We start from the raw sequence: 25,217 nt of genomic DNA on the forward strand, positions 1-25,217 counted from the left end.
TAGTACACAACCACGTTATTTTATCAATAACTCAATGACTTAATTGAACCAACACTTCCCATATGAAATGTTGTTGTATTTAAACAGTAAACAAATGATTATTACGAAACTTCCCAGTTCATTGCATACAGTAATCTTTTTACAAGTCAGATATGAGAATGAATCCTTGTATTAATAACAGGGTACTCGGTTATCTTTTTCCAAATTTTGTTCAAAATTTTTAATGTTCTTGTTGAAATATTCTTGCAAAATCGTTTTGAACCATTCTTTGAATAATTCTATACCGATTTGCGTTCTTGAAATAAAAATTTATGGAGAAACCATTAAATACTAGGATAAGTACTATGTAATAAAAACACAAAATTTGTCCTCCTCAAAATCTTTTTCTACCATTAAAAAAGATTATTTTGTCTACACCATGACTTCTTATCTTCGGTTCTATCGACGTATAAACAGAGATTTCATTCTTACGTTATATGTATGGTGTAATTTAAAATATGTCTTGCCTATTTTCTCGATACGAAAAAGTTTGACGAGACAACTTATGAAACTTATGAGACACTTTTACGAGATATGAGCGCTTCTTCAGTCCGACTTCTCCGGATCTAGCTATCGTAAAAAGTTCTCTACGATCTTATTCTCTTCGTTGAGAACTAGTTAACAAAATGGTATTTTACATATTTTGCGAAATTCTGCACAATTTCGGAAGTACAGCGTAAATACTGAAAAACTCCAATCTTTTTGAAAAAAACAGGGTATACGGCCATCCCTGGTAAAAATTTTAATGGGAGATGCTAGGGGCCAAAATAAGACGAAAAACAAGAACATCAATTTCATGACTAAGGCTTCGTTAAAAAGTTATTAACAATTAAATTAAAAAATTTCAAATCATTCTGAAACAATTATTTTCGGCTGCAGGGGTCAATTACAATCATTTTTGGTGAATAGACCTACCCTCGAAATCCTACCCACTTTCTAGAAAAAAATTCAAGGTGTGAAATTTTTCGACAGAAAAAAAAAATTTGGAATTGTTTTGAAAAAATTATTTTCTGTTGCGGGAGCCAATTACAATAATTTTTGGCGAATACACATACCACCGAAATCCTACCCACTTTCCAGAAAAAATTCGAGAAGCTGTGAAATTTTTCGGCGAAAAAAAAATTTTAAATCGTTCTGGAAAAATTATTTTCAGTTGCGGGAGCCAATTACAATCATTTTTGGTGAATACATATACCACCGAAATTCTACCCACTTTCTAGGAAAAAATTCAAGAAGGTGTAGAATATTTCGACGAAAAAAAAAATTTCATATCGTTCTGGAAAAATTATTTTGGGTTGTGGGGGTAAATTACAATCATTTTTGGTGAATAGACGTACCCTCGAAATCTTGCGCATTTTCGAGAAAAAAATTCAGTACGGGCGGAACTTTAAACGTTAATAACTTTTTAACGAAGCCTCCATCAACAAATTGGTATTCTTGATTTTCGTCTTATTTTGGCGTCTAGACTCTCCCATTAAAATTTTTCCCAGGTGTGGCCGAACACCCTGTTATATTCAATCAGTGGATAAATACACCCATTTAAGCAATTTCTATTTCCGATTATTGCACTCTAGAGTCGATGTTTCGTTTCTAAGAACTTGCTTAATACTGCAATATGCTGTAAAAATATTTAAAGAAGCAGATCGCATTAATAATAAATTATGAAAAGATTTACGAATGAAAACGACAAAACGTGGTTTTGTTCGCCAATTAAAGATTCCAGAAGTAAGTGTACCATTTACACTACGAATGAAAAAATACTTAAATAAATGTGCCAGCCAGAAAAATATAAAGCGAGTTTCAAGAAAATATAATTTGCTTGGTCGAGTAGACCGGGAAAACCGCGATAAGTTGGCGATAAAAAGTAGGAAATTGAGAATGGAATTTACACAAAGTAGACAAAATTCTAAAATTTTATGATTTTTATATTTTTATATTATATCTAAATAAGTATATAGAATAAATAATTCTTAAAAATCTTATTAATATTATCAAGCATCGTTATTATACAAATTATAAATAAAAACTCACAGACATTACGGTTTTTGAAGCATAGTATGCGACCCAAAAGTACCAACCTGATAGAAGTAGGCTTAATACGAGCTCAGTCTCACTAAATTCGCGCACGAACAATTTATTAAAATGAATTTGACTACATTCGGTTACACTATTCTATGTATACCTCTACTTGATAATCTAATCGTTATCTCGTCTAAAGTAAACTATGAAATCGATGAGTCACGTCTAAAATCATCTACCAACTATAAAAGTAAATAAAATTCACAATGATCACGCGTGTGTTTTTTTTTATTGAATCGTACTCTTAAGATTGCAAATTCTAATGAGCTCGTCAACTGGATTGCAACATATCGATCCACGCGATCTATGCAACCGCAGCTTTATTTAGATTATTTTTATGAATATCATATTAGATAACTCTATTTCTAATAATGTTGTTTTCAAGACATTCAGCTCATCACTTTCATATTATTTTATTAATTTCATTTTAATGAGAATTCTCGGATGGAAAGAACATTGAAAAATGTTTACATCACGAACGTTTGCATAAATACTCAACTGTCTACGTGATATTATTCGACGAATTTTATGTATTTCTGGTGTATAGCAATACGGGGAAAATATGCAAAATGTATCTAGAATATGTTTTATTATCATCCTAGATAATATTATCACATAATAGCTATCGTTGGGTCACTTATGACCCGTTGGTGTTTTGCAGTGACTTTTGTGCATTTCTGATGTATAGCAACACGGGGAAAATATGCAAAATGTATCTAGAATATGTTTTATTATCATCCTGGATAATATTATCACATAATAGCTATCGTTGGGTCACTTATGACCCGTCGGTGTTTTGCAGTGACTTTTGTGCATTTCTGGTGTATAGCAGTACGGAGAAAATATGCAAAAAGTATCTAGAATATGTTTTATTATCATCCTGGATAATATCACATAATAGCTATCTTTAGGTCACTTATGACCCGTCGGTGTTTTGTAGAGAAAACGATGAACAATTTCGTTACGACTGTGATTATATATTGAATGAGATAGATGTAAAAAAACAAACATTGGATTCTTCTTAAAACATTAATATTATTAATTATGAAAGACATTACAATAAAATAAACAGAAAATAAAACGAAGTAATATAAGAGAAGAATCTAACATAGATGACTGAAATAATATATGAAAACAACAAAAAAGAGTATAAACTAACTTTTATTAAAAGAATAAATTATACGTTAGTGTATACAACGACAACTATAACGAAAACAAAGACACGTAGTCATGCTCTGTTATTAGTGTCACCTAATGATACCAACAGAGAGTTGATCGATGCAGATAACATTTGATTTGCGTTTCAAATATACAATAATCACATTTGCATGTTGCTGGCTAATAAGGAAATTACTGGAAATTTTCCGACGAATCATAAAGCCATAATTAATGAATTGCAGTGAATATAACTCTTAATTAATAAACACAACCACGTAATTATTTCAAATTTGTCTCATAATTCATCACGAAATTATCCAACGCAAAACTAATTAAACGTGTTGTTAGAACTGTATCAAAAATATTTCATAGTTTTTCATATACTATGATTTTTTGTAGACAAGTTTATATTAACCCTGATGATGTTAATAATCTTCTCGAATTAATCCCAATCATGATAACACTGTTGGATTTATTTCTCTGTTGACAATATCTTGCAAGAAGGACGAACCTTTTCAAGTAACTTCCAAACTAACAAATGTTAACTCAGAACAAGAAACAATGCTTATCATTAACGTTAACTTTTCAATTTTGACTAAAAATCCTCATCTTTCAAATTCAACGTCAACAACAAAATGAATCGTCAAAAAGAGCATATCTGACATTTTTAACGAACAAAGACAAAAGAAAATAAATTGTTCTTGTTAGGGGATAATCTCCTGTGAATGGCATCGGTGGTGATTTGGTTGAGTGAGGTTGGTAGTGAGGAGTGAGGGGAATACTGTGTGTATCGAGAAGATAAAGGATTCACGCAGAACAAAAGGGACTGGGAAGTAAGAACGAGTGTTGCATATTTATTAACGATTTAGTTAAGTTTTTTTTTGTATGTCATTATAAATAAATCTGTTATTTTAAGAAAGAAATACAACAGTTCTCATGAATTGTTTTCATCTAAATCCGCTGAAGAACTTATTGCGCTTATTACAGATGCCATATCGTCTTTAGAAAATTCCATTCTTACTGTGGCACGCTTATGGCCGCACGATGGCGCTTTACGTTGGAGTGTGTGGGGATCGACCATTCGGTCTGAGGCGTGAAGCGCGTGAGAGTCGAACGAGCGCGACTACATTCAGGTCAGAGAAATGAGAGGGCCAATACACGTGGAACGAAGAAAATAAAGAAAGGTGTTTTGTGACTAATAACGGGGAGTCCCTCATTTCACGCTTCATCAGAGAGCGATAGTTAATTCTGCGTCAACACTAACTCGCCCAGGGTGCCTAGCACCCACAAGTACTGATCGACCGTAGGGGAACCCCCAAGTAAAGCTCACTAGTCGGTCGAGGGGAACTCCCGTGCTTGTGTATTACTATGGGAACGGTTTTATAAAACATCTCTTTTTAGCTACCTTTGTAATTTCGCTGTATGATTTATTAGACCCGAATAAATTACATTTTATAATATTATACTATCAGACCACACTTACCAATGACCAATTCAAAAGTTTTCAAAAGTTCAGTTGGATCAAAGATTTGAGAATTATTATACCTAAATACGAAAGATAGGTCAAAAATAGATTTACGAGTATCATAAACAAACCGAGTAAATCGAAAGTGAATCTACACAGCGAAGAATCTGAATTAAAAATAACTTAATATTCCTGTGAGGCAATACTAGTGTCAACAATTTTGTATTTTTAATTTTTTTCGTATACAAATTTATTTAACGCAAATGCAACATTTTTCTAATTAAAGTATATATTTTATTAATTTGGATTAATTGGTATATACTTATATAATTTGGATTGTGCTTATTTATGTAAGAAATTCGTAACTTATCATCTTTTACTGTTTCTATTGATACATTAAAAAGACAAAAATTCTTAATAAAATTTAAAATTAAATTACATCCGGCATGTAGTAGAATATTTATTTTATTAAAAAATTATCTGAAGTAAATCTTATGTAAAAAAGTGTTTAAGGAAATTTATTCTCGAAGTGAGAGAATTTTTGTAAATTTGTAAAGCAATAGATTACAGTTCTTTTGAGAATAACAGAATATTTTATTCTGCAATGTTGAAAAATAATTGTATGTTGTATCAAAACTAGAGTTACGTAAGAGAGAAGGAAGTGTGAATTAATGTAAGGAAACGATAAGACATCCCAAGTGAGAAAACTCGAATGATACGCATAAAATATTAACACGTATATGTATATCAGCTTAACAACATACAAACTGTGCTATTAGAGTTCGTTCACACTTTTCGATTTTAATAAAAAGGTGAAAAATGTCGAAAGTTTCGCGTGATTCTAATTCGACTGTGGAACATTACATTTATCCAGGAAATAATATAATACGTTTAACTCCAAAAGTTTTATTTGATGAAGCAAAAATCAATTTTTATTGATTTTTGTTGTCTATATTATCTATATATTCAATTGGAAACTCGAAGTCTAAGAAAGTGGCTTCTCTAAATTACGAAGACTATAGTGACCCAACATTGAATTTCGAAAAGGAATCAAGAAGCTATTATGTTTTTAAAAATTGTTTGCAGTATTACATAATGACAATAAACACAGTACAAAATGTGACGAACGTCACAAATCGTCAAGACATACAATAAAAAGTTGCATTCGTACCGAATACTTTTAACGAAGAAATGCTGTAATCTTGTCGATGAATCGTAAATTCAGAAATATGCGTATTTTAATGTAAAGATAAAAATCTGCTAAAGTTCATTCTATGACGTCTAGCAAGCTTGAAAGAGAGGATCATAAGAGACACGATTTCTCCATCCGATCATTCGCAATCCGACTGTTAACGAAGGCATCGGTAATCTACTGTGAATCATGGACGCGACGAGTATAATTACTGATCTCAGCTGACATTGCTAGCGAAATCGACAAGGCATGTGTATCCATCCCGGAAGTCCGAGCACCAAGTGTTATAAAAGAGGCTAGAATAGCCAAAAGACAGGAAAATTTGGCCAGCAGTGTCTTTTCTGCTGCTACGAAGAGTAATATAAATCTAAAATAGTTGAGTAATGGTGTAATACAAGTCGACAACTCTAATGTTAAAATACTAGTTCCGAATTCTTTAATCGCGTTTCACTCGAAATTATAAAAAACTATGTTGGCCATGAGTCATTTAATTCGTACACTGTTAATATAAACATATAAATAATCCTAACGTGGCACAATGAAGAAAAACTCCCTGATAGATAGTCAATGTGTTAATGGGCCATTCTACCTTGTAGGCAAGAAAAAAAGATGTTTCTTTGTGATTTTTTGTTTCCAGGCTATTAACCAGTTAACTGTTTCTGACGAGGATACTTGTCATAAAAAAAGTGTAAAATTTTGTGTTACGACGAGTATACTTGTCATGAAAAAGATGTAAAATTTTGTGTTATGACAAGTATACTCGTCGTGAGTAATAAGTAGTGACAATTTGCAGTTTAAATTGCAATTTTAACACTAGATTTACGGAAGCCGTCAATTTGACGGATGTCTGATTCCATATTTAAAATTGCAGAACGCGTAAATATTATTTTTTAACAACTTATGTTGAATTTGATTGATGCAATGGCACGAATATATATTCTAATTAAAAGAAAAATCGTATTGTAAGGTAATCGTCAACGTGAAAGGTATCAATAAATATACGTGCGCTCAATGCCCGTAAATTTAGTGTTAATGAAAACTAAAATATATTCGTAAACTTTAAGATGTTTGAAATATTTTGAGGCCCGTCGAAATAAAAGGAACAAATAAAAGTTTATAAATAATTAATATAAAAAAAATTGCATATAGTATGAATTATTTTTCGTAAATGTATCGATGCCATTTATTAGTCGTCACAGAAGAAATTACGGATTCATATATTGGTGGTCAATTTGCGAAGTTCCATTATGCACTGAACCACACTTTGCTCGATACCATTCTCTAACAGCAAATTAAAGTAAGAAATTGATTTTTCATGTTTTTTTTTCGTTCGTATGCAAAATATTTATGTTAATGTAAGTAAATAAATAAATGTAAGTAATGAAATACAGAGATAAAAGTCATTTTATTACAACCTAATTTCATATTACACATAGCCTGTGTTTGACGAGTATACTCGTCGTCACTAAATTTGTGCGACGCAATTTAGATACGCATTTTCCAAAGAGGTCAAACAGTTAACTGATTAAAGAGCGATTAATTCCGGGTTTTGTGGATATATTTATTATATATTTAATAGAGATGGCGTGCAAAATCACTAACAGTGATTTATCACAGTGATCACAAAATCACGATCACGCTCGTGATTAAACTCCATACACGACTGTGATCCGAAAGATGGAGTTAGTGTTCCGGTAACTCCCTCCAGTGGAAATTCAAAGAATTACAAATGCACCAAATTTAAATTGTACAGTAATGTAATCTAAGCAATGAAATAAGTTGCTTAGTTGCATATTTTGTACATTTCAAATGTCAAATAGTTTCAGTCAATTATTTAAATAAATGATAAGTTTGTTGCCACAAAAAAGAAGTATTGCTTAGGTGTAAAACACTTGCTTTAAAAATAAGAAGAAGTATAAAATCATCAGTAATGAAAATTCTTATGTTCATTTATATGAAAACATTAATGTTACTGACGCTAATAATTTTGATAATCGAATTAGTATTCAATAGCAAATATCAAGTATCCATAAGTGATTCATTCAAAACGTAAAGTTCAAAAGAGACTTGACGTGAATTTGTAAAACTGGATTAATTTAAATAATCAGTGAAAACTCTTACAAGTTTAATAACGGAATTTGTTAATTAACTGATTAGCTATAATTTCAATCATATACATCATACCTTTTAACTAAAGTGAAACTATGTTCATGATATTTAAAAAAGAAATATTTAAAGAACGAACATTAATGAAACGAACATTGAAACAACTAGAAATAAAAATTATGCTTACATCTATTTATCACTTTTAATTTTTCCTTTTCTTTCTCCTAATGAGAAAATTATGTTAACATTGCTTTTAGACAATATAATAATATAATACATATACATATAGCCTAAGGACATAATTCGTGAAAAGTGAATAGAACGCTCTCCACCAATCAGAAGCGATCACGAAGAATCACGAATCACTGTGAAGAATCACCATGATTGGGAATGAACGTGATCGAATCACGAGTAATTCAAAAGTAGCAGTTCACGCCATCTCTAATATTTAACTATATTTACGAACTTTTGCAACGCATAATATCTATTGATTACGCAGTTTTTGTTGATCAACAAACAACAGTTTTCAGGTACAGCGCCCAACTGCGTAGGTAATATTTAGCGAACAAGTTATTCGAAATCCAAAAACCAAAAATATTATTAATATAGATAAATTTGGTTATATCACGAACTAAGATCTTTTCAAAAAAACGAAAAATGGCACGATGGTAGTTATTTTACTAAAAGGTACTGAATATTTTCATATATTCGGTTGCTCTTTTGTTAATAAAAGAAAAAGTATTACATACATCGCGGTTATCTTAGTTCATCTTATAGAGAGACCAGTTTTAAAGATACTGCATAAATTTGATGTTGGTATCTTGAATAGTTTTCATGTTATTGTCTACGCAATGTCTAAAAATGTAGTTTCGCGAAAAACAGCTTTAAAGTTTTACGTCCAGTTGTTATACCTGCGAGTGGTACATTTCACCAGGTTATAACTTCGTTAGTTTCCCGAATTTCAATTTAATATTTGGTAGATATATTTTTGAGACTCCATACTAAGAGAAAACGCAAAAAAAATTCGATGTTTTTAATCCCACAAAGTAGAGAGGCCCCTTGATGCGGTATTCTATTTTGCAGGGTAAAAAAAAACATACATTTAGTGAGTAAAAAAAATAGTAAACGAACATCGTATTTTGAAAATTCTAGTTCGAACTATAAAGACACACGTGTTGAAAATTTCTTCCAAATTTGGTGTCAATAAATTAACTAGAACTTTAGATATCGTGGCAAAACTTTTTTGTACAAGGCCTTCTCTGAATTCATAGAGACTACTTCAATTTTTAATATTTTTGTACGAGAAAAGTTGTGAATGGAAAAAAATACCTTCCTTTAACAAAAATTTGAAAGGGATCTTCCAAAAATTGTGGTTTAGACAGAGCTCTAGAACACAATTTTTTGAAGAGAAACGGTCAAATATTTTTGTGTCAAGTTTGAACACATATCTATGTTCGACGAATATCCATAATTTTTTCCATACAAAAATATTGAATATTTTAGAAATTACGTTAATCTTAGATATGGTTCTCAGAAAAAAATTGTTTCCATGGTTACCACGATTCTCTGCTCTTTCTACTCATTAAAAATGAAAAAAAAAGAAAAAACAAAAGCGCATGTTATTTGGTACGGTACAATAAAAAAAAAACATTTTAAATTCAAATAATCTGTTTTTTGTACTTTTTGCCTTTAAATAAAAATAGTAAACAGTATCGAATTCTCTTCAAATCTGTTCCTTCAAAACTCGAGATATCGTAGCAACCATTTCGAAAAATATGATTTCGAGAAACTCGCGTTCAAAGTTTTGCGTTATTGCAAAGAAATATTCGCTATTTTTTCGAATCCTATTCTAAAGTAGAATACCTCCACGAACACACGTGTTCGAGGACCCCCGAGAGTCCGCGGGGCACAATTAACACTTTGACTGTCACGTCGCCCACATGTGGGTGACAGGATTTACTACTGTGATACTAGAAAAATTAATTCTTAAGTTAAGACATCGAGGGAAATAAATTTGGATAGAATTTGTGAATTTTAACAAGGCTACAAAAATAAGTACTGAACAAAATGTTAGGTTATGTAGCTTGCAATGGTCTAAACTAAAAATATGACTTCTGCAAAATATTATACTGTTTTGATCTGCTAGTGAACATGTTAACGAAACAGTGCTCTAACCTATGTAAGTATTTAATACATACAAAAATAAGTACTGAAACAAATTTTAGGTTATGTAGCTTGCAATGGTCTAAAATAAAAATGTTACTTTTGCAAAATATTATACTGCTTTGATCTACCAGTGAACATGTTAACGAAACACTACCCTAAACTATGTATGTATTTAATACCGTGAAAGACGGACCCTCGATAAGGTGGTAAGCCTGAGCATCTTTTCCAAATTTCTGCTGCTCATCGGTCCTCGGCTCGGTGCCCCTTTTGCTTCTGATCGTCTCGCGGCTCCCGAACTGTTCGACGTACTTACTCGCGCGGGCACGACGTACTCACGCGATCCGCGACGGTAACGGATCGTTTAAGTACATCGCGCAGCCAGATCGTGCCACATTTATATATCCGTCACGGGTTCTTTAAAGTCGTGTACATAGCCGAGCAACGATCGCGCGTGGCGTCGCGGCGTGCGTCGATCGGCCTTGCGCGTCGATGCCCGCGATCGTCGACGCGACGTTCCAGGAAACGAATGGAAGACACGCGACACGCAACTTGGGCAACAATCGCTAACGCCAGCGAACCAATCCCCCCAAACACGTCACCCCGAACCGCCCACCCACTCTCCTTCGCGGTTAGACGCAATTATTTAACCAGTTAACTGTTTCTGACGAGTATACTCGTCATAATACAAAATTTTACACTTTTTTCATGTACACTGGTGGACAAAATGATAAGGCACCTCAAAATTTTTGGAAATGAACATCTATTTGTACGTATACGTGGAATATGAATACACAACAAAATAAGGTACTAGTTTTGACATAATATATGAAAAAATTAAATAAATCGTTCAATCCATTTATTATTTATACCAAGAAAATGAAATTGAGTGTGGACAAAATTATAAGGCACTTTCAATATAAAATTACAAAAGTATTAAAATGAAATAAGATTACATAGTTTTTTTAAGTTTTAATAATGTGTCGACTGCCCTTGACGATGTACCACTTAAATCATTCTTCTTGGTAAACTTCTGTACAGATCCTTTATATAATTTTGATCCAAGCTTTCCCAAGCTTCTAAAATTGCAGATTTTAATTCGGACACTGTATTATACTGTTTTCCACCTTCCTATAATGTTCGGCTGAGTTTTCCCCAAACATTCTCGATAATACTTAGGTCAGGAGATCTTGCGGGCCAATTTAAAACTTTTATATTTTCCGTTTCAAAATAATTTTTTTGCTATGCGAGCGGTATGCACAGCTGCATTATCTTGTTGAAATATATATTTTGTCCCAGCAATTCTGCGAGCGTAAGTGTCTATGTGTCTCTTAATTAAATTTAAGTAACCAGCACTATTCATACGGCCTTGAATGAATTCTATTTCCGTTTTTCCTCTATAGCCGATACCTGCCCATATCATTACTCCACCACCACCACATTGTCTGCGACTTAATACCCTTTGCTCCTTTCTTAAATCGTGGAAATAGTATTTATATCCATCTGGACCATCCAAATTCAGTTTTTTTTCATCCGTGAATATAATTCGTTTCCACTGGTTTTTCCATTGAATGTGCTCTATTGCAAAACTTAATCAGGCGGTCTTATGTTTGTCTATTAACGGCGGCTTTATAGTAAATTTCTTCCGTTTTAAATAGCTTGTTTTTTGAATTACTCTTTTCACTGTTTTAGTCGATACGTTAATTCCACAATCCACTGCAATTTGTCAAGGCGTAAGTCCAGAATTCGATGCTTTTTTCAAAATTAATCTTTTTTCTCTTGAAGAAAAGGCTGCAGGTCTTCCCTTTGGCTTCTGTTTCCCATATTTTTCGGGGTTTTGTAAAAAATTCTGTATAACACACCGACTTCTTTTTAGTTTTTTTGCAATCTGTACTTGATTTTCTCCATTAGACTTTAACTGGAGTATTTTAATCTTCTCATCTTCGCTTAATGCTGTTCCTCGTCTCATAATTTAATTTTGGGTTAAAAAGTATTTAAACACTTATAAACTAACTATTAATAAGTAATTTCTACAAGATAAACTTGCAGAGAACTGCACACTTCAACGTTTTCTAACAGACTACTTCAAGTGCCTTAACATTTTGTCCACCTGAAATTTCGAAACAATGAAACTCAAAGACCACAATGCACCGTGTTTTGTTTGTCTAGACTGGTACGTGGCCTTGAAAGGAAGTTTCTCACTTATAACATAGTTTACTGCTAATAACTTTAAGATTTTACTAAATACATCTGGAATTTCTTATGTGTACAACGGTGCCTTATCATTTTGTCCACCAGTGTATAATCGTCATAATACACAATTTTACGCTTTTTTCATGACGAGTATACTCGTCATAATTTTAACATTTTACACTTTTTTCATGATTAGTATACTCGTTATGATACATAATTTTATGCTTTTTCATTATGGGTATACTCCTCAGATACAGTTAACTGGTTAAACTGACGGGTATACTCGTCATGAAAAAGTGTAAAATATTGTATTACGACGAGTATATTCGTCATGAAAAAAGTGTAAAATGTTATGTTATGACGAGTATACTCGTCATGAAAAAAGTGTAAAGCTTTGTGTTATGACGAATATATTCGTCATCAATAATAAGTAGTGACAATTTGCAGTTTAAATAGCAATTTTAATGAAAACAAAAATATATTCGTAAACTTCAAGATATGTGAAATATTTTCAGGTCCGTCGAAACAAAAAGAACAAATAACAGATTATAAATAATTAATATAAAAAAACCACATATAGTATGAATTATTTTTCGTTCGAATGCAAAATATTTATATTAACTTAAGTAAATAAATAAATGTGAGTAATGAAATTAGAAAATAAATTCATTTTATTTGAACCTAATTTCATATTACACATACTCTGTGTTTGACGAGTATACTCGTCATCGCTAAATCTGTGCGACGCAAATTACCGTCTTACAGTTACCTTCTTGAAACAGTTAACTGGTTAAGTGGCCTACTTTGTGGGATTAAAAAAAAACGAATTTTTTTGCATTTTCTTTTAGTATACATATATGTAGTTTCGGAAATATATCTACCACATATTAAATTGAAATTCGGAGAACAAACGAAGTTATAGCCTGGTGAAATGTACCACGCGCAGGTGTAACAACTGAACGTAAAACTTTAAAGCAGTTTTTCTCGATACTACATTTTTCGACACTGTGTAGACAATAACATGCAAACTATTCAAGATATCAAACATCAAATTTATGCAGTATCTTTAGAACTGGTCTCTCTATAAGATGAACTTTAGATAACCGCGATGTATTCAATACTCTTTCTTTTATTAACAAAAGAGCAACCGAATATATGAAAATATTCAGTACCTTTTAGTAAAATAACTACCATCGTGCCATTTTTCGTTTTTTTGAAAAGATCTTAGTTCGTGATATAACCAAATTTATCTATATTAATAATATTTTTGGTTTTTGGATTTCGAATAACTTGTACGCAAAATATTACCTACGCAGTTGGGCGCTGTACGTGAAAACTGTTGTTTGTTGATCAACAAAGACTTCGTAATCAATAGATATTATGCGTTGCAAAAATTCGTAAATATAGTTAAATATTAGAGATGGCGTGAACTGCTACTTTTGAATTACTCGTGATTCGATCACGTTCATTCCCAATCATGGTGATTCTTCACAGTGATTCGTGATTCTTCGTGATCGCTTCTGATTGGTGGAGAGCGTTCTATTCACTTTTCACGAATTATGTCCTTAGGCTGTATATGTATTATATTATAATATTGTCTAAAAGCAATGTTAACATAATTTTCTCATTAGGAGAAAGAAAAGGAAAAATTAAAAGTGATAAATAGATGTAAGCATAATTTTTATTTCTAGTTGTTTCAACGTTCGTTTCATTAATGTTCGTTCTTTAAATATTTCTTTTTTAAATATCATGAACATAGTTTCACTTTAGTTAAAAGGTATGATGTATATGATTGAAATTATAGCTAATCAGTTAATTAACAAATTCCGTTATTAAACTTGTAAGAGTTTTCACTGATTATTTAAATTAATCCAGTTTTATAAATTCACGTCAAGTCTCTTTTGAACTTTACGTTTTGAATGAATCACTTATGGATACTTGATATTTGCTATTGAATACTAATTCGATTATCAAAATTATTAGCGTCAGTAACATTAATGTTTTCATATAAATGAACATAAGAATTTTCATTACTGATGATTTTATACTTCTTCTTATTTTTAAAGCGAGTGTTTTACACCTAAGCAATACTTCTTTTTTGTGGCAACAAACTTATCATTTATTTAAATAATTGACTGAAACTATTTGACATTTGAAATGTACAAAATATGCAACTAAGCAACTTATTTCATTGCTTAGATTACATTACTGTACAATTTAAATTTGGCGCATTTGTAATTCTTTGAATTTCCACTGGAGGGAGTTACCGGAACACTAACGCCATCTTTCGGATCACAGTCGTGAATGGAGTTTAATCACGAGCGTGATCGTGATTTTGTGATCACTGTGATAAATCACTGTTAGTGATTTTGCACGCCATCTCTATTAAATATATAATAAATATATCCACAAACCCCGGAATTAATCGCTCTTTAATCAGTTAACTGTTCGACCTCTTTGGAAAATGCGTATCTAAATTGCATCGCACTAATTTAGCAACGACGACTATACTCGTCAAACACAGACTACGTGTAATATGAAATTAGGTTGTAATAAAATGACTTTTATTTTTTTATTTCATTACTTACATTTATTTATTTACTTACATTAACATAAATATTTTGCATACGAACGAAAAAAAAACATGAAAAATCAATTTCTTACTTTAATTTGCTGTTTAATTGGCATCGATACATTTACGAAAAATAATTCATACTATATGCAATTTTGTTTATATTAATTATTTATAGACATTTATTTGTTCCTTTTATTTCGACGGGCCCTAAATATTTCAAACATCTTAAAGTTTACGAATATATTTTAGTTTTCATTAACACTAAATTTACGGGCACTGAGCGCACGTATATTTATTGATACCTCTCACGTTGACGATTACCTTACAATACGATTTTTCTTTTAATTAGAATATATATTCGTGCCATTGCATCAATCAAATTCAACATAAGTTGTTAAAAAATAATATTTACACGTTCTTTAATTTTAAATTGGAATCAGACATCCGTCAAATTGACGGCTTCCGTAAGTCTAGTGTTAAAATTGCAATTTAAACTGCAAATTGTCACTACTTATTACTCATGACGAGTATACTTGTCATAACACAAAATTTTACACTTTTTTCATGACAAGTATACTCGTCGTAACACACAATTTTACACTTTTTTCGTGACGAGTATACACGTCGTAACACAAAATTTTACACTTTTTTCGTGATAAGTATACACGTCGTAACACAAAATTTTACACTTTTTTCATGACGAGTATACTCGTCAGAAATAGTTAACTTGTTAATATCCCGCAAAAAAAAAAAATCACAAAGAAACATCTTTTTTCCTTGCCTACAAGGCAGAATGTCCCCTTAAATCGTGAGAAGACTGATCGAGATTTCGACACTCGCGAGCTACCCGAATTCTCTTGGGAACCGGAATAAACATCATCAATTTCAACCTCGGAATGCGACGGGATGACGAGGGACGGGCGGGGTCGACTCTCGTGATGCAACCGATAAATTGATTTAGCGACGAAGCTAACCGGGCTCCGCCGTGGTTTCATTCGATTATGTTCACCCCAGCTGAATCTACGACTTTGAATACTCTTTGCTTACAGATTTTACGCGACAACGGCGATTCTTCCTATGGGAGATTTCGTTTCGATGGGCCAAAATTCGAATCCTAATTCTCAGAGTACAATTTTAACACGTTGACTGCCAGACCAAACCTCTCAAATTGTTCAGGAAAACGAAACTTTGTGGCTAGACAACTGGAAACTAGCATACCCATCATTTGTTATTGAACTTATTTTTACAGACCCGTTAAAATTCAAGACATATCTGGATTTATTTCCTTTGACATCTAATCTTGAGAATTAATTGTTTTAAAAACAATTGCAAAATTAATAACTCCTAAACTATTCAATTTTCGACCTGAAGCCTCTAATACTTTTTTAAGGAGGATACAAGGATGCATCGATCAATGAAAAAAAAAATACAATTTTACTAAAAGAATGAAGGCGATTTTAATTTTTTATCGAATAAAAAGTTTTTTGCCAATTTTTTCGTTTACAAATCGTTGTCACATGATTGCTGAGTAACTTTTATTGGAACATATTTTTTGCCAGTTTATCGAATGCTTTGAAACAGTCGAATTAATCAATGGAGTACATCGAATATAGGATCAATGGATAACAAATTAACACTTATTTGAATTTTTTCTTTAAATATACATTTTAAATTAATTATAATATTATATTATGCCTACATCTGAATCAGAGTCAGTATTCGTATCTGATTGAAGACGCGATTCATTCATTATTATACAGAGTGTTCGGCCACCATTGGAAAAAATTTTAACGAGAGATTCTAGAGATCAAAATAAGACGAAAATCAAGAATACCAATTTGTTAATTGAGGCTTTGTTAAAAAGTTATTAACGTTTAAAGTTCCACCTGTAGAACGGCAATCTGCAAACAGCTGCGTACACGTAATAGTGGTTCTCACGCAGAAAACTGTAAGGCTGTCGATACGCCAGTGAGTAGAGTCTCTCGTTCTAAGTGAGAACCACTATCGCATGCACGCAACTGTTCGAAGATTGCTGTTCTACAGGCGGAACTTTAAACGTCAATAACTTTTTAACGGAGCCTCAATCAAGAAATTGATACTCTTGATTTTCGTCTTATTTCGGCCTCTGGAATCTCCCATTAAAATTTTTCCCAGGGCTGGCTGAACACCCTGTATATTCAATCAGCGGATAAATACACCCATTCAAGCAATTTCTATTTCTGATTATTGCACTCTAGAGTCGATTTTTCGTTTCTTGTAACTTGCCTAATAGTGCAATATGCTGTAAAAATATTTAAAGAAGGAGATCGCATTAATAATAAATTATGAAAAGATTTACGAATTCGACTTCGACTTAGTTTCGTAAGTACATATTTTGTTACATTTTAATGTGCAAATGCGAATTACTCGTAACCACACATGTTGTACAAATAATGGTTCGAACAGTAATTGAATCGTTTTAAAGCGGACGTAATCTACTAAGTAATTTTCTGTAGATGGACGCAAAGAGCTTAAATATACCACTTATTTAATATTAATCTCTTTTACGGTCATTTAGTGTTGACATATACAGTTACTTACAAAATTGAGCGTACACCTATGTAGTTAATAAAAACTTGTGGGAAAATACATGAATTGTAGTTTAAGATAATTATAATTGTTGTTTTGCATCATATTATTTACAATATATGGTGTAGTAAATATGATTTATTTACCAGTGCAAAAGTTTCACAAGCATTTAATTTCACAGGAGGTTTGCTTTAACGCGTTGATTGCAAACTACGAATTAATTCATTTGTCACCGGACGCCATGTACGAGTAAATAATTGATAATGAGCATTTAGAAGAAGAATACAAATCTATATGCAATAGGGAATTGAATTTATTCATGAAAAAATTAAAGAAGTATCGCGTCATCTCGTAACTAGCGAAAAATTGCGTCGGGAATTATTTTGTTTAAAGAAACTGCAACAATTAACGCGTTAAATAATTTTGTTTCTTTTCAATGAGTATAAAATTCTATCAATCGTAAAAATAACTTGTTTTCAAATTAAGTAGAATAAACGTAATAAACATTTTTCGTTCACAAATTTTGAGTACAAACATTCTTCTTTAGAGGAACGCCTACCAGAAAGTTTGAAACCCATTGCAGTAGCATGATTCTTAACCCTAGGATAACTTCTGTCGACTTTAATTTTTGCAGTCATTTCGAATCCCATTAGGTAATCAATTTTATCAGGTGTGAATTACATGAATTTTCATTCTTCTATCATTCATCTTGTGCGTTACTAATCTATGAAATCATATATTTTTGGGTTTTAAAATTACTTTCTTTTAAAGAGAACCAGAACCATCGAAGCTTTTCTATGCCTAAATCAAGGATCGAAATATGCAATTAAGTTTTGTTTTTAACGACTGGATTACGATTTATAATCTTTTTGTTTAACAGAATATTTGTTCTGGTATTTTTTGAAAATTAATTTTTTCAAATTGTGCTTATGGAAGAGATATTTTAGAATTTGTATAATAAAAGTTCCATAGAAACGTCCCAGATTTTTTACTAATTAAGTTTCATAAAACACAATGTACATTTATAAACTGAACAGATACTAATTGTTTAGTCTCTGTACTGATTTAATATTTCGACTAAATGTTATACTGATTTTAAGAAAAAGAAATCCAAGCATAGTGAAAAAGTATAATGTTATTTAAACAATGCCAGTATCTTAAGAAATAATTATATTCAATAATTAACACTCGCAAGTAGAGAATTTAATGTGTGAATTTAATTCGTTTAATTTTTTAATATATGCGTTTAGAACATTTTAAGTTTCCTTTCCTTAATATATGATTAAAATTTCATTGTTTGTTAATATATTCGGAAATAGAATTTTACATTATACATAAAAATGTTTAAAAATATCAATATTAATTGCAATGGTATAGTATATAAAATAATTTATTTGAAATATAGTACTACTTGATTAATATAAGCCATAATAAAAAAATGTAGTAACTTCGTCTTCAAAGAATTCAATGATTTTAATTATACGCAATATAATAATGCTATTTCGAACAATCGTTATGAAAATAATCGAAATGAAAGGAAAACTAAAATTTGTGCTTTCAAGAAATCTTTTGAATTTGTTCTCAGTCGAATTTATAATGTAATTACTATTTTTAGCATGTTCCATTCATCTTGTTTAAATAGATCTTATTTAAAACTACGCATGTACAGAATATTATAGTATGCTAATATTACTACTTGTAAAAGTCTAAGAGAAATAGTAAACTCATGAATAATCGCAATAATAAATGCAATTAACTGTTTTACCTAATTAATACTACACAGGATGTAGGGAGACGAAGAGCAGGGTGAAGGTGGGGGGGGAGGTAGGGGAGGGTTTAGGACGGCGAAGGGGTTGAGGCAAGGGTGCCCCCTGAGTCCGACGCTCTTCAATTTGTTAATAGCGGATGTGGAAGAGGAGATGAGGAAAGGAAGATGGGGAGGGGTGGAGGTAGGGGGGAGGAGAGTGTGTGCGCTGGCGTATGCGGATGACCTGGTGATGGTGGCGAAGGACGAGGAAGAGATGGGGAGTATGATTAGGCGGCTCGAAGGGTACCTGGATAGAAAGAGGTTGGAGGTTAATGTGGAGAAAACGAAGGTGGTAAGGTTTAGGAAGGGGGGAGGAAGGGAGAGGAAGGTGGAGTGGAGGTGGAAGGGGAAAAGGATAGAGGAGGTGAAGGAGTTTAAGTACCTGGGGTACGTGTTCAGGAGGAACGGGGGTCAGGAGGCGCAGGTTAGGGATAGGGTGAGAAAGGCGGGGGTGGTAATGAGGCAGGCATGGGGAATCGGGAAAAGGAAGTTTGAGAGGGACTGGGGAAGGAGGATGTGGCTGTTCGACACGTTGGTCTGGACGGTGGCGGGATATGGGGCAGAGATTTGGGGGTGGAGGGAGAGGGAGGAGATGGAGAGGATGCAGGAGAGGTATATAAGGTGGTCATTGGGGGTGGACTGGAGGACGCCAGGATATATGGTAAGGGAGGAGACGAAGAGGAAAAAGTTGAGGACGTGGGCGGGGGGAAGGGCAGGGAGATATGAGGAGAAACTGAGTAGGGGAGAGGGAGGGGAGTTGGCTAGGTGGTGCCTGGAAGAGATAAGGGAAAGGGGAAGGGAAGGGGGAGAGGAATTGTCGGCGTGGGAGAGAGACAGGTTGGGGTGTAGAGGGTTGGGAGGATTGAGGGGAGGAGAGGGAGGGGCAAGTGGGCGAGCGGGCTGGGAGGGATGGGAGGAGGAAGATGGGAGGAGGCAGGAAGAGGAGAGATGGGGAAAAGTGGTGCAGTCGAGGTATAATAGGTGGTACAGGGAGTTGGTGGGACGGGAGTTACCGGGGTACCTGAAGGCAGGGTGGGGAGAAGTGAGGTATGGAAGGCTAGCTAGGTATAGGATGGGGAACGAGATGAGGGGGGGGGAGGTACTGGGGGGATGAGGAAGAGAGGAGATGTAGGGTATGTGGTTGGGAGGAGGAGACATGGGAGCACGTTTTGGAGAGATGTACGGGGGATGAGGCAGAGGGGAAGGGGATCGGGGAAAGGATAAGGGAGATTTTGGACGAGGGAGGGGGAGGGGAGGGGTGGATAAAGAGGCGGGAGGTCAGGAGGAGAGAGAAAGAGGTGGAGAGGGGGGAAGGGGGGGATGAGGGGAGGAGTGAATGAAGGAATGGAATGCAAGGGCGGAAATGGAAGTCGACGGCGGGGAGGGCGAGCGGGGGTGGAGGAGTGGGAGAGAAGGGAGGAGGGAGAGAGGGAGAGAGCGAGTAGCGTAAGGTTAGGCTAAGAGCGTGCGGCGAAGGGAGATGAGAGAGAGAGAGAGAGAGAGCGAGTAGCGTAGGATTAGGATAAGAGCGTGCGGCGAAAGGAAATGAGAGAGAGGGGAAAAGCGGCGGGGGGAGGATGTAAGGGCAGTGAGGAGTAGAGTAAGAGTAGAATAAGTAGGATAAGTAGGATAAGTTAGGTTAAGGGAGAGATGGAAATGTAAGGTGGGGAGGAAGTGTAACCCTAACGGGAAGCAGGAAATAAATCTATCTACTACACAGGATGTTCAACCACTCCTGGAAAAAATTTTAATGGGAGATTCTAGAGGCCAAAATAAGACGAAAATCGAGGATACTAGTTTGTTGATTGAGGCTTCGTTAAAAAGTTATAGAAACATTTCCGGCCAGAAATTATATTTTCGGTAAAGAATTTTTTTTCTCAAAAGTGCGTAGGATTTCGAGGGTATGTGTATTCATAAAAAATGATTGTAATTGAACCCCATAACGAACAATAATTTTTCCAGACCGATTTCAAATTTTTTAATTTTGTCGAAAAATTTCACACCTTCTCGAATTTTTTTCTAGAAAGTGGGTAGGATTTCGGGGATATGTCTATTCACCAAAAATGATTGTAACTGATCCCCGAAACGAAAAATAATTTTTTCAGAACGATCTGAAATTTTTTAATTTTGTCGAAAAATTCATTTTTAATCATTTTGTTTGACGCTCTATAGAAAAGTTGTCTAATACTTTTGTGTGGGTATCCATGGGTTCTATTTCAGAAAAAAATTTCATTGAAATATATTCACTACTATAGGAGTTATAGCTGTTTGAAAATTGGACCATTTTTATGGGGTTTTTGTCACTTTACGGGGTCAAGGAACAACTTTTCCAATATTTTTAGAATTTCTACATATTGTTCACTAAAATACGCGTCGTTTGCATTTTGAAACATTAAAATCACTCGATCCGTTTAAAAGTTATGATGTTTTAAAGATACACATGAAATTTCGGAGAGACATTTTCGGGCCTAAAATTATATTTTCGATAAGGAATTTTTTTCTCTAAAGTAAGTAGGATTTCATGGGTATGTGTATTGATAAAAAATGATTGTAATTGACAACTGTAACCAAGAATAATTTTTTTAGAACGTTTTGAAATTTTCTAATTTCGCCGAAAAATTTCAGCACCTACTCGAATTTTTTTCTCGAAAGTGCGTAAGATTTCGGGGGTGTGTCTATTCACCAAAAATGATTGTAATTGCCCCCCGCAACCGAAAATAATTTTTTCGTGAGTGATTTGAAATTTTTTAATTTAACATTTTAATAACTTTTTAACGAAGCCTCAATCAACAAATTGGTATTCTTTATTTTTGTCTTATTTTGGCCTCTAGAATCTCTCATTAAAATTTTTTCGAGGTGTGATCGAACACTCTGTATAACTATATTGGAACACACGTGTCCCATTGCAATTTCAGCTTAGATCTTAGTCGTTTCGAAATGCAAAGTAAATGTGATATACGGTCGAAAAATGACGGTATTGTTGATATTGCAATATTAAACCATAAATTCTCGCCGATTTCAATTGCATATTTATATTCAGCGATAAGTGCGACTCGATTATGCGATTACCGTGCCGCCTATTCAGTTTGTCGTGTACAAACTGAAAATATTCCACGATTTAATTTAGAACAGCGCTTGGGACCAGAAGTGGGCAATATTTTTTACGAGTAACAAAAAAAGGAATAAAACTAACGTACGCAATTTATAAGTGACGCTTATTTGATTAAAAATTAAAAATTTCCAACACTTCAAATTTAATATTAAAATTCAAATTTTAATAATAATAGTATTGAATACAATGTTTAGCATTTATATTCAAATTTAAATTTAATACTACATTTAATACTCGTGAATTTTAAACAATGATAAATAATAAATGTTATGAAATTACAGGTACACCATCGTACTATTAAATATATTTATTTCTCACACTATAATTTGAAAAAATGTGGGCATCTGTAATAAAATATGTTGGAGGTTCGAAAAATAATATAGAAAAATTTTGCACCGCCTAGCGCGCTCTATTATTCTACAAAGAATTTTAAACAAATACACTGAGGCATTTGGAAACTGCAAACAAACTTTACTTCCTTTTTTTAATGAAACTTACTGTTTTTATTCATTTTATATAAACCTAGTAATAAATAAGGTAAAATCATCGACACCTCAATTTTTATTTTTTTTTACTCATTGAATTAACAAAAAAAATGACATCTGTTTTCTGATAATTCTTAAACTATAAATGCACATCCCTAAAATTATTTTTTACTATTCTCTGTACATCACAAAGTGCAATTTTTCCTGTAGAATACTGATTTTGGTTACTGTACTGAGAGATAATTGCAAATATATAGGCTCTTTAACTTTGTTTTTAGATATTTGAATTTTATACCCTTTGCATACTCGTTAGTATTTCAGTGAATTTTTATAGAATTTATTACGCGTTAAAAATGTGTGAAAATCACACTAAATTCGAGTTTTTATTTATGGAGCGACGAACAGTTGTGTTTTACGTGATATTGTAAATTTGCACGTAGCTAAAAATTTTGCCCATGTCTGCTTAGGACACTCACTCGGCAAATATTGTTTCAGCTAGAAAAATATTTCAGTTAGTAGTACTAGAGGAACGAGAAGTGCGTGTCCTTGCGATAGTCGCGGCACTTGGGCCAATTAAACCTCTCAACCGACTAATCAATTGTGTACCGAGAAGTCGTTTACTGCTGCTCGTAAAAAGAAATAACTTTGCCCAGACAATATGCGACGATAATTCAACCGCCTTGCCATTTTTTTCCTGCTAGCGACAGTGGGGCAACTGCATCCCAAATACGGGAAAAAAGTCATTTTAGACATACACGGTGTTCCACATTTTCTCATACACACCTCAACAGTGGGTTCCACAAGTAAAATTAAGACTAAGGTATTATATAACAAAAAATTCATAAATGCTTTGTTAAGAAGTTATAACAAAAATATGAACTGTGAAACTCAGTTGAGATTCGAGATATTAAAAAAATTTATAATAAAGTAAAATCAATCTTTTGCAAGCATTCGATATCGTGAGTTTCTTTGCAATTTACTGAACATAAACTTGAACGATAATTAAAAATTTTATGACAACAAAAAGTTATCATCGAAGAAAGAATACTTTAGTGTCCAAGATAAATGATAGAAACTAAACTCTGATAAAGAAATGTTTAAGTTATTCACATAATTCTACGTTAAAAATATTTGTTCGTGCCTCAACTAGCAGTTGCTCTCTTTAAACAAAGTTTTAGTACAGTGTTGAGGAATGCAGTGTCGCCATCTATTAGACTTATTCGAATGGGACTTCCCCGCGCGACGCCTAGAGTATTCGTAGTAATCGATGGTGAAACATCATGTACCTTTTTTTATTTCCGTAAAAGTTACACTATGTAGTATTAAGGCATTATTAAAGTAATAATAACTACATCAAATACGTTCGTGTTAATGGTGGCCTTTCCCAAACTATAACATAAAGTTTGTTCAGTAAATAAAAAAACCATCACATTTCATATTTTTGTCATAACTTCTTAACTAAGCATTTATGAATTTCTTGTTATATAACACTTTAGCCTCATTTTTTCTTGTAGAATACACTGCTGAAGTGTGTTCAGAAAAATGCGGAACACCCTGTATATCCTCGTTGACAAAAAAAAATCTACATTGATATTTAATCAAATACTATGGCTATTAAGGAAGATTAGATTGTTCAATATTGTTTTAGAATGCGGCTACATGCGTTTGAATTGATCATTTTCAAAATGAATGAAAAATAAAATCATAATTTGCAAAATTGTTTTTTTTTTTAATAAAATGGTAAAAATGGTATTAAGTAAGTTGGATACGTATTTGAATTGTGCGAAATTATACTTTGATGTCACTGAACCATTTCAGGTATAGGTATTTAATCGAAAATATTCCGTTTTTATTGTTTATTTTGAAACTGTTGATGAGGTGCGTGGCAGGAGTTGACAGGGTAAGAAGAAATAGTTTGCGCGAGATAACCTTTTATAAGAAAACTGTATTTCGATACACCTCCTCTCTCTCACGTGTCGCAAGACGTACTAACCAATCAAGATGGCGCAGCCGCTTACATTATAGTGGCGCCCTCACCGATCGACTACGTGGCACTCTCGATCTACAATCGACTTCAATAGAAACTAGAAACGAATGATCTTTCTATTTTCATTAGAAAGAGTAATATCTTAATTTTACTTTAGACAAAAATTTACTGCTACTAGTCCACCCACACACGCTAAAATTGAGAAATATTGTACTGTATCATAATTTATAAAATATTTACATAACATAAAATATACACCTAATTTTTCTACAATGCTGTATTGTCATC

At 33.1% G+C, this 25,217-nt stretch overlaps 2 protein-coding genes across 9 annotated transcripts in view; one reads left to right on the forward strand and one right to left on the reverse strand.

Moving 5' to 3' along the window:
• The window catches only part of LOC122400660 (kinase D-interacting substrate of 220 kDa), a 187,134-nt gene that overhangs the window by 69,920 nt on the left and 91,997 nt on the right, over window positions 1-25,217 (reverse strand). The window contains exon 1 of one of the 8 annotated variants that reach the window (XM_043402224.1): window positions 10,399-12,929. The exons of 6 other annotated variants lie outside the window; for them this stretch is intronic. In XM_043402224.1, the coding sequence (XP_043258159.1) occupies window positions 10,399-10,449 (51 nt within the window). In that variant the 5' untranslated portion in view covers window positions 10,450-12,929. Of the gene's footprint in view, window positions 1-10,384; window positions 12,930-25,217 lie in introns of those variants that run through there. One more of the 8 variants, XM_043402225.1, reaches the window with a different exon arrangement.
• The window catches only part of LOC122400674, a 30,145-nt gene continuing 24,023 nt past the window's right edge, over window positions 19,096-25,217 (forward strand). Inside the window, exon 1 of the mRNA XM_043402253.1 lies at window positions 19,096-20,197. Within this exon, the coding sequence (XP_043258188.1) occupies window positions 19,458-20,197 (740 nt within the window). The 5' untranslated portion in view covers window positions 19,096-19,457. The remainder of the gene's footprint in view (window positions 20,198-25,217) is intronic.

This window comes from Colletes gigas, unplaced genomic scaffold (genome assembly GCF_013123115.1).
Source record: "Colletes gigas isolate AHSC1104 unplaced genomic scaffold, ASM1312311v1 Colletes_gigas_Sc00019, whole genome shotgun sequence".
In the NCBI taxonomy this organism is placed as follows: domain Eukaryota; kingdom Metazoa; phylum Arthropoda; class Insecta; order Hymenoptera; family Colletidae; genus Colletes; species Colletes gigas.